The sequence below is a fragment of the Triticum aestivum genome, chromosome 5A (assembly GCF_018294505.1).
Source record: "Triticum aestivum cultivar Chinese Spring chromosome 5A, IWGSC CS RefSeq v2.1, whole genome shotgun sequence".
In the NCBI taxonomy this organism is placed as follows: domain Eukaryota; kingdom Viridiplantae; phylum Streptophyta; class Magnoliopsida; order Poales; family Poaceae; genus Triticum; species Triticum aestivum.
Window position 1 is genome coordinate 571952488 of NC_057806.1, and position 9871 is coordinate 571962358.

At 50.1% G+C, this 9871-nt stretch overlaps 1 protein-coding gene across 2 annotated transcripts; it reads right to left on the reverse strand.

Annotated features, from left to right (window-relative positions):
• Window positions 1-2491: 2491 nt before the first annotated feature.
• Window positions 2492-9256, reverse strand: LOC123104883 (protein AMEIOTIC 1 homolog). Of its 2 annotated transcripts, none has more exons than XM_044526816.1 (11): window positions 8869-9256; window positions 8091-8168; window positions 6565-6715; window positions 6373-6449; window positions 5155-6221; window positions 4976-5060; window positions 4327-4389; window positions 4062-4124; window positions 3805-3888; window positions 3176-3688; window positions 2492-3062 (listed from the first exon to the last, which is right to left on the reverse strand). In XM_044526816.1, the coding sequence occupies exons 2-11, from the start codon at window positions 8151-8153 to the stop codon at window positions 2928-2930; spliced, it is 2301 nt and encodes a 766-aa protein (XP_044382751.1). In that variant the 5' UTR covers window positions 8154-8168; window positions 8869-9256; the 3' UTR covers window positions 2492-2927. The 2 variants fall into 2 exon arrangements, with proteins under 2 accessions (XP_044382751.1, XP_044382750.1); XM_044526815.1 differs by having other exon boundaries at window positions 6373-6452.
• Between the last annotated feature and the right edge of the window lie 615 nt (window positions 9257-9871).

Here is a 9871-nt window from a genome sequence, read left to right on the forward strand (position 1 = left end):
TCCTAGTGGCAATCTGACCGTAAATACTGAATAGTTTTAGGGGCAAAGGGGTATACCGGTCGGATGCAAAGTGGCTCTGGCCCGGTCCGAAGGAACTTGGCGCTCAAGTTTGATCCACCAAACTTCTTTTTTTAGCATCAGTACAGACATAAGCGCTCATATACACGCGCATATACTCACCCCTATGAACGCACACACGCACACCCTATCCCTATGAGCACCTTCGAGAGACTGAGCCGGCATATCATCTTGAGATTTACGAAGTCACCGTAGGCGCCTCGTCGTCGACGGGAACGTCTCCTCCCACTGAAAGCGCATCCCCGGAAATCCTGAAATAAATCCAGAAATAATGCGAGCACCAGGGTTTGAACTCTGATGGGTTAGGAATACCACTGTCCACCTAACCAACTCAACCATAGGTTGATTCGGTTGATCCACCAAACTTGGCAGCAACGTAAAGGCGCTCCTATATCTCAAAAGAGACCCCTCAAGAAAAATCTCAAAAGAGAGAGAAATAAAATAAAAACCAAAGCTTGCTTACAGGAATTTTGTCGAAAAAAGATAGTAGTTTTGTAAAAGAAAAGAAATATTTGAAGTTCTTTAGTTTGTAGGAACGAATTCCTATTCCTGTGCGGAATAGGGGGCAATCTTTGACATTTCAAAGAAAAAAATAGCCACCCTAAAAAAAATAGCCTAGGTTCAATGGAACAATTCTATTTTGATGATTTTTATATTTTATACTATTGGGTACGTATAAGGCAACCATACTGTTAAGACGGGATGCATCTTGGACATATTGTGAAAATCAACTACATGCACACATACAAAAATGCACTCAAAGTCATGCCTAAAATCTGAGTGAGAGAGAGAGAGAGAGGGCCCTTGAATCAGCTCTTAACGCACATATTCCAAATAGCTATGAACATCTGAGGCAGCTTTCGGTCAGGTTCTGTCGGACTAGGAGAGTTTACATCGCAAACAAACTTTGTGGATACCTTGGAACCTTCTAAGAACTTCCGAGCGCTGAGCGTCCATGCATTAAGAGAGGTTGGACTTTTGATGCAAAATCTTTGTAAACCCCGAACCTTCCGGCCCTACCTGGAACTTCCCCAGAACTTCCGTCCCTACCTGAAACTTCCGACCCAATACCTGCCCTAGCTATAAATACCCCCCCTCCCTTCTTTCCCACGAAGAAGGTGACAACTCCCCTCTCTCTTGCATTCATTATACTTGCTCAAATTACTTGGAGATATCCCTCCCCTTTCACTCAAAATTTTTGGGAAGTGAAAGAGAAGTGCTCTATCTACACTTCCACAACCAAAAGTTGACCCACCCTAGTTTCCTTGGTGGGTCTTGTTATTCTTGTAGGTTAGAGACCCCTGGGCGGTAGGAGTCCCCGGTGAGAAATCAAGTTGTGATCTTCTTCAACGTTTGTGAAGGTTTGGAGGCCGCCTTGAGGGTTACCACTAGTTGTTGAGAAACACATTCATTGCGATATCTCAAGGAGAATAGGGGTGAGTCTTTATGGTAACACCCATCTCTCCAACGACGATTAGCTTCCCTCCAAGGAAGTAACATTGGGATACATCCTCGTCTCTAGAGTCTCTAGTTATCCCTAACCCCAGCTCTTTAGTTGTGGTTTATTTTCGTCACTTGACCTTGCATTTACTACATGTTGTTGCATTCATCTTATCGGTTTGCTTACCTCACTGTAGCGAGTTTATGCACACCTTTATAGTCCGTATGGCCTAAAGTTACTAATAATTAATTAAAATTTACAATTGTTGTTATTCATCCCCTCGGGTCATTTCGATCCTTTCAGCCACAAACATGTCGAAGATGCGGTTGTTCGAGGCACCCTCCACTTGGTCGCAACGTCGATGTTAACAACCAATGTGAATTAGGCAAGCGCGACAGCAAACTCGTGAAGGTGTGCGAGCACGAGAGGTGTATAAACAGATTCATTATGTAGTGAGAAGGTGCTAAATGCTAAAAATCAAAGCGATAAGGCAAAAACGAGGTGACTCTTATTGCACTTTGAAGACCTGGATGATGATTTTTATAATTTGCATGCTCACGTGACACCCCTGAAATATTTCGAGGATCTACACCACTATAATTTTTAGGATGGAGGGCTAGCGGTAATGTCATTTTGAGGTCTACATAGAAGAGTAAGATATAGTTAGACAGTGAGTTTATCGGTGTTCCTACATAGTACTCCCTCCGTTCCTAAATACTTGTCTTTCTAGTCATTTCAACAAGTGACTACATACGGAGCAAAATGAATGAATCTACATGTCTACATACATCCGTATGTAGTAGTTATTTGAAATGTCTAGAAAGACAAATATTTAAGAACGGAGGGAGTAGAATTCAAACGACCTACTAGGTGTGAATGTGTGATCGACCAGATATGCACGGTGTCACACTCGAGAATATAGATGTTCAGCAGGAAATGAAAAAAAAATCAGAATGATATGAAGTCTATATATAGATATGGAGCCCTCGCCCACAAAACACACATTCCATTCCATTTGAAACGTGTCACAAAAAGGGCAGTCGAAGGTAGCAACAGAAAGACATACTGGAGTCAACAGGCATTGGCGAACCACCAACCAAAGTCACGTTTCCGGCAAGGCAATACATCCATCCTCGACACCAACTAGAAACTTTTTTGACGACGAATAAATTGCAAACTGCTGCTATTGGACTGTAACCAAGGTGTGACTGACTGACTGTAATCGAGAACCGCCGAGACCATGTAGTAACTTGTTTCTCACTTTCGTTAATCTATCTCTTTTTTTTTTTGGTTTTATCTTATCCTCTCTATGTGTTTGTGCAGTTTTTATCTTAACCTATGATGATCACCGTACCGTACCGATCGTGGCATCTCATATGTAGGGGAGGGGAAGGGAAGGAGCTGAGCTTCAGCAGTAGGAGGGAGTGGCGAGGGCCAGGTCCGTGCCCACGGTGCTCATCCCTCCGGCCTCCAGGTTGGGCATGGCCATCCTCCTCCCCCCCTGCTGCAACAGACTAGCACCGCAGGGCGACGACGGCGAATCCTGCGCGCGCACAGCAAGCAAACACAACAATCATTGATCGATCAGCGTCAGCTTGCTGCCTTTGATTTGGCGGGAAGAAGAAGAAGAAACGAAGAGGCAAGTGTACTACTGACCATGTGGCGCAAGGTGAGGCCGGCGAAGGGGTGCAAGGCCGGGACGGTGAAGAGAGGCTGTGGCTGGAGGGGTGACCTGGGGCTGGGCAGGGCCAGCAGCTTGCCGGCGTTGGTGGTGGAGGACGCCGATGGCGGCGTGGAGAAGTAGTCCCCCGCCCCCAGCATCGCCTGCTCCTCCGCCATCACCACCTCAACTGCCGTGGCACGGCCGATGCGGGGGAGCTGGTGGTGGTCCATGCTGATGCCGCTGCTGCCTCCCCCGCTCCCGCTCATGTCCCTGCCGCCGCTGCTTGGCCACAGGAACGTGCCCTGTGGCTTGCAGATGCGGAAGCTGCTCTTCCTCGCCGTCCTCTTCTCGACGGCGGTAACATCTGAACGCTGCCTGATCTGGCTCTGGCTCTGGCTCTGCTCACCACCACCAAAGTCTAGCGCCCGCCTGCCCTCGTTCTGTCCCACAACAGCCACCTCCTCCATTCCACTACTCTTCAGCTTCTCTGCCAACAGAAATTGCTCCTGTGTAGTCAAAATGGAACACAACTATTTAGTCCAGGAACACAGATAGCCTAGGACAGAGTTCAGTAATTCTGTGCAGAGTATGCAAGAGAGGGCTCTGCTACTGTGCTACCTACCTTCAAAGACAGGAAGGAGCTAGAGAGAGAAGCCATCTGCTCCTCCAGCTTATCATTCTTTTCAACTACAAAGTCATACTTATCCTGAAAGGAAAAAGAAGAACTGTCAGAATGAACTGCAGAGCAGAATAACCAGAGAACATGTTGACTGAATAAAGACATTCTTAAGAACCTTCATGGCCTAGTTAGATAGATAGGTATCACAATGCAATGGTGGTATGCAAATAGTGGAAATTCAGTTAGCAACATGAGTGTACCTTCAGTGACCGCACCTCCTTCTTTAACTTACTGTGTTTCTGAACCACATTCTCGTAGGTGTCCTGTAATTCAACAATGCAAAGGTCATATATTTACTTGCAGCTAACAAATGCTGACCAATGTGCATATATATAGCTATATAGTTTTAAAAAGGATCAAAATGGTGATCAACTAATGCTAAATTCTCTGAAAAAACTAACACTAACATGTACATTTTGCTTAGTCTGGGATGAACTGTTAGAATTTCTGAAGGCACTTAATTACCTTCAAAGACGACACCTGCTTCTCTAGCTTTTCATTTGCCTTAACCACCTTCTGGTACTTTTCCTGAGAAACAAAACAAGCAAAGGAGTGGCTTAGATATAGTAAAGAGTAGACCAGAAACAATGAAACCAAATTCTTAATTAAAAACTAAGTATGTGCTGCTTAACACCTTGTTATACATTGTTAGTTGGGAGACCAGATTAAAGATGATCAGAAGTGCAGTTCCAAAAGGGTTATGTTCAAGAATGATTTTTTTCCTCACAATGTAGGCAGTTTCTTCACATATATGCACCTTCATAGACTGAGAAAGAACTAAAGAGGGAAGTATCTACAGGTCCCAGGTTTCCATTATACCCATAAGAAAATTCAGAAAACACATAATCTGGGCTAACACTGCATAATAACATTTGATCAGCTGAAGAAACTGCAAACTTCCTTCTTTGGGTGGTTGGGAGATGTGGGGTAAATCATGTTGTAAACTTTGTGTGTTTGATTCCGCAAGAGAACTTTGTGTGTTTGATGCAGCAATAAAACTTTGTATTTTTGAAATCACCTTTCCTCAGAAGTACAGAAAAGAGGAACAGAGGGAAATGCTTGGATAGGGAAATCGACAGGATCTTATTTTAATATGAAGGACATGCATGGTTACCTTCCATGAACTGTAAGCTCTTTCAGCCTCAGATTTCGCTTCCTTGCCCAGCTCCACCATGTTAGAACTCAGCTGCTCCATGTTCCTTGACATCACCAAGAAGGGGAACAATGTTGGAAATCAAATAATTTGCTCTACTGCAGGAGGAAACAGCGATGGTAGTCAGAAAAAATGGATACCTTTTGACATCATTGAGCTCCTCAGCGAGCTCCTCCGTCTGCCTCTTAATCAGGAGATCACCGGCAGCTGGGGACACGTCATCACCGGGCTTCCACCCGGGTGGCGGTACCCAGTACGGATCAGCCACGCCGGCCTGCCGGCGCACCTCAGCCAGCTCGGCTGGCTCCAGCCAGTACTCCATGGCGCCATCCGCGTTGTGACGGCGCCGGAACCGGTCCGTGCTGCCATCGGGCACCCTTCCGGCCATGTGCTTGAGCAGGTGGTCCAGGAGGCCGGTGTCGCCGATGCGCTTGCGGGCTTGCTCCCGCAGCGCCTGCCGCATCACCGGGGCGCCGAGGGTGGCGCCGCTGGAGCGCATGATCTCGAGCAGGCTCCTCTCCGCCGCCGCGTACCGCTCGGCCGACCACCGGTCCTTGCCGCGCCGAGGGTCGCCGTCTCTTGACTCCACGTGGCGCCTCTTCTGCTTCTTGGGGCTCTTGTATGCCTTGCTTTTCTTCTTCTTCGCCGGGTTGCCGGGCTTGTCCTTGCTTCCCTCTGCTTCTTCCCGCTTCCTCTTGGCTCTGATTGAGCTCCTCCTCCTGTCATCTTCCTGCGCCGGGCGCTGCAGCTCCTTGACGCTGGCCTCTGTTTCGTAGCCGCCGATGCTGGTCTCCTTGGCAACATCGCGATGCCGGCCAATGTACCTGACGCGGCGCCGCACGCCCCACCCGGTGCCATCGCACTTGAGGGTGGCGAGGAGGCAGGAGGTGACCGCCGGCGCCTTGGGCGGAGCCGGTGGAGCTTCAGGCGACGACAGCGCGTCTTGTGCCGTTGCTGGGCCAGATGACGCGCTGAAGTCGAAGACGCAGGGGTTGACAAGCCAGAAGCTGTCCTGGTGCATCTCGCCCTCGAGCTCCTGCTCGGCCACCCGGCGGCGCAGGATGCGCGCGGCGTGGTTGCTGCTCATGACGAAGCGCTCGTCAAGCTCTGGCCCGGAGCTGGGCACCCGGAACGAGGAGAAGAAGCTCCGCAGCGCCAGGAGGGACGGGAAGCTCACAGTGATGTCGTGGCTCGTGTACTCGCTCACCTACACACACAGCCGGAGATCACATCAGAAACAAGCCAGATCAAACACCTCGTACTCCAAGAAACAGTGACAGTGAGGCGCACTCTCACTCTCTCTAGAGCCACCAGCGTTGCACGGTGAAAAGTGACAGAAGAGAAGATAGAATTCTTACCTTAACCACGCGTATGGACTTGAGATGGATTGGAGATTTGGGGGGCAGCATGCCGTGGTCGATCTCGTAGAACCCTCCTGCTGACCAGACCAAATCACCAGGTGAAAACCAATTTCAGCAACTTGGCATGAACAGGAATTAATGGAGGATTGCACAAACGTTCCATGTCCGAGACCAGCATTGCTCACTCACCAGCATGATAGGTGGGGATGGCAGAGGTTGACAGGCTCTGCCTGCTCACGGGCGAGCTGGGCGGTTGGATCTTGGGGCTGCTATCATCCTTGCCAGTTCTGTTGTGGCCTGCAGGCCTCTTCTTGTAGTAGAACCTGGGCACCTGTGGCCTCTGCAAAAGGTTGTACAGCCAGAACAGGTGAGACAGATGCATGATTCGTGTAAATAAAGAGAAACAAGGAGAGCAGTGGGACTGAAATGGAAATGCTTTGGGGGGTGGACGTGTGTGATGGGAAGACCCAGTCATGTTAAAGAGAAACACGTTTCAACACCACATTGTACCTTCAGAATAATTTGTTTCCTGTTCTTGTTGGATAATCTAACAAATCGCAGATACTGGCTATTGTGTACTGTGTGGTTAGTCTCATCTGCTCCATATTTGGGGTTTGTGTGTAGCCAATATTTAGTCTTGGACACATTTTCAGACTTTGGACAATGACAACTGAAATCGAACTACAATACTAGTTTTAGCCATGCAAGCATCCGCAACATAAGTATTCGGGACGAATTGAGAAAACATCATTTCTAGTTGCACCAATAACAAATGGATCCAGAAAAATCAACAAAAAGTTGCTGAAAGTGGCACTAGCTGAGCAAGCTACTTTCAGTCTTTGTTTTCTCAGTGTACTCTAAAGCAGATTTAGCACTGCACTTCACAGGTGTCAGCTGTTCAAGGATCAGTTGCACCCAAAATGTACTACTGGTGCATGCATCATCAACAGACCATCATAATGACATGAGACCTCACCTTAATTAACAGCAAACAGGAGCATCTTTAATTAGCAACTACCCCTACAACTCCAGTTAGCAAACATTAATTAATGCTTTTCAACAGAATTCTGTTCCCCCGCAAAAAAAAACACAGAATTCTGTTCATTTAATTTGCAAATCACATTCCGTTTAGCATGAGGATCCGGATCAGTACCACGCACTAGTAGCCCTTCCATCTTTTCCATCCGGAATGCAATCCAGACTCCGATTCTACTTTTTAGATGCCTACTAACTTGGGCAACACGTACGTACATAAATTTCGTAAGTTAATTAATTAAGCGAGAACGCATTAACACGGAACTAACTGGGCAACTAGTGATCCATCTACCACTTCGCTGCTGATGTAACAAACTGACACCACATACACCGTGGTCGGGGGCACATGCATAAAACATCCCGTCGTATCAAACGTAACGTTAACACACACGCACACACACACGCACACACACGCGCACACACACGCACACGCACGCACACGCACACACGCACACACACACACACGCGCGCGCACACACACGCACACGCACGCACACGCACACACGCACACACACGCACACACACACACACACACACACACACACACAGTATATATTGATTAAAAGGTAGACAGATCCAACAGATTGCCCCAGAGACGAACAAAAAGGCAAAAGCAAACCGGACTGGCAAAAGAAAAGGTGGTGATCTTCAGGTACGTAGGTAGGCACGCACGCACGTACCATGGGGGAGTCCTGCGTCTGAGCCGCGCACGGAGGAGTGGTCCTCACCGCCTCCGCGTCCATCTGCCTCCGCGTTGTCTGCCGCAAGAACAAAAGCGCACGAATTAACCACACGCCGATCCATCCAAGATCGGCGCACGCGAATAGAACTGCGAAAGCTTGCCCATCGAATCGAAGAATTAAAAGGAATCAGATCGAAGAGTAGAACCCTAGCCGATGCTCCTTGCTGCCATTACCGACCCAAACAGAAAAGCATGCGGAAAAATCGGGTAGATGTCCCAAAACACGACGGGTCAAAATTTCAAAATACAGGCTAAACGATGGGCGACGCGAATTGTGGAGCGACGAAGGCATTGCGTCGAGCAGCAGCAGCGCATGTGGTGGTTCCTGGCTGACGCCGCTGCGAAGGCAGAAGAAAAGAGGGGAAGGCCTCGAAAAGCAGCGGAAAAACCCAACCGAAATGGAAGCCAAAAACACGACACTTTTGCAGGCAGATAAAAGCGGCTTTGGGCCTGCCATGGAGCCGCGCAGCGCGGTACGAGCTGATCTCCGCTGCTGCGCCATGCTCGCAGGCCGCCGACGACCGAAACACGCAAGAGACCACAGGGAAAATTACGTGGGCGCTTTTGAAAACCACAGACCGATGCTGCGCAGGAAGATGGTAGAACGGATCTGGTACCACAGAGAAGCAGCAGAAACGCAGGCGAACACGAGAGAAACACTTGGCACGCACGCACGCACGCGTGCTCGAAAAAGCCTGGAGACGAACACCACTCACCGTGGACCGCGCCGCTGCTGGAGGAGGCGCGCGCGCGCGGCTGCGTGGCGGATCGGCGGCGAGGGGAGGGGAGGAAATATATAGGGCCGTACGGAATGCGGCGAGATTCGGTGGGGAGGAGAAATAATTAAAATAAATCAAAGGGGCGGGCGGGCGTGCGACGAACTGGGCGGATGGATGGATGGATGGATCTGAAAGGGTTGGGGTTTTGGCTAGGTCATGGCGGGCGGCTGGAGAGGAGCTGGGGTTCTGGGCTGGGTTTCTCCCCGGCCGTCCGCCCCGATCGATGGATGGACCGATCGATCTCCGGTGGCCGCGGTTGGTTAAATAGGGGGAGGGAGCGACGGGGAGGGTGCGTGCAGGATCTTTCTTGCTACAGAGAGAGAGAGAGAGAGAGAGAGAGAGAGAGAGAAGGAAGGGTGTAAAGCGAGGGACGTGTGTGTGTGTGTGTGTGTGAGACTTGTGGCAGGGGCAGATCGTATCGTGTGCTGTGCTGTGGCCTGCAGAGAGAGAGAGAGGGAGAGAGATTCGGTCGCGCAGAGGAGAGAGAGAGAGAGGCGTTTGGCAGGACAGGACAGTGTAGCGGACGGAACGGCCACCCGGCCAGCGCCGTCGCGGCGCTGACCATGCGGGAGGGGGACGGCGACGGTCGCTGGCGTGCGGGGCCCGGGGATGGCGAGGGCGGGAGGGTCGTCGGTGGGCCACGCGTGTCGGCGCGCCAAGGAGGTTTTGGCGACGGCTGCGCGGCCGCGGCGGCAAAAGTAAACCAACCGCCTTTTCCTTCCTTCCTTCCCCTGTTGCAAGCAGGCAGCGGTGGTGGAGCGTGGTAAATGCCAGCTAGCGGCATGCAGTGCAGTCACGCGCGCACGGCCTCGCCACGGATCCATCCCATCGGAGGCAATCGATCGCTCCTGCTCCCGCTCGGACGTGTGCCGCGCGCGTGCGCTCTGATAGGGGCTTGGACTTGTGATTGATTGATTATATACTCGTTTTCTAGCTTGAT

What these genes read in the sequence shown, in the direction of transcription:
- LOC123104883 (XM_044526815.1), bottom strand. Translation starts at nt 8,153, where the DNA reads ATGGACGCGGAGGCGGTGAGGACCACTCCTCCGTGCGCGGCTCAGACG. An exon ending in AGACGCAGGACTCCCCCATG is followed by an intron (nt 6,716 to 8,090) that starts GTACGTGCGTGC and finishes AACCTTTTGCAG; the next exon opens with AGGCCACAGGTGCCCAGGTT. An exon ending in AGTCCATACGCGTGGTTAAG is followed by an intron (nt 6,222 to 6,372) that starts GTAAGAATTCTA and finishes CTGTGTGTGTAG; the next exon opens with GTGAGCGAGTACACGAGCCA.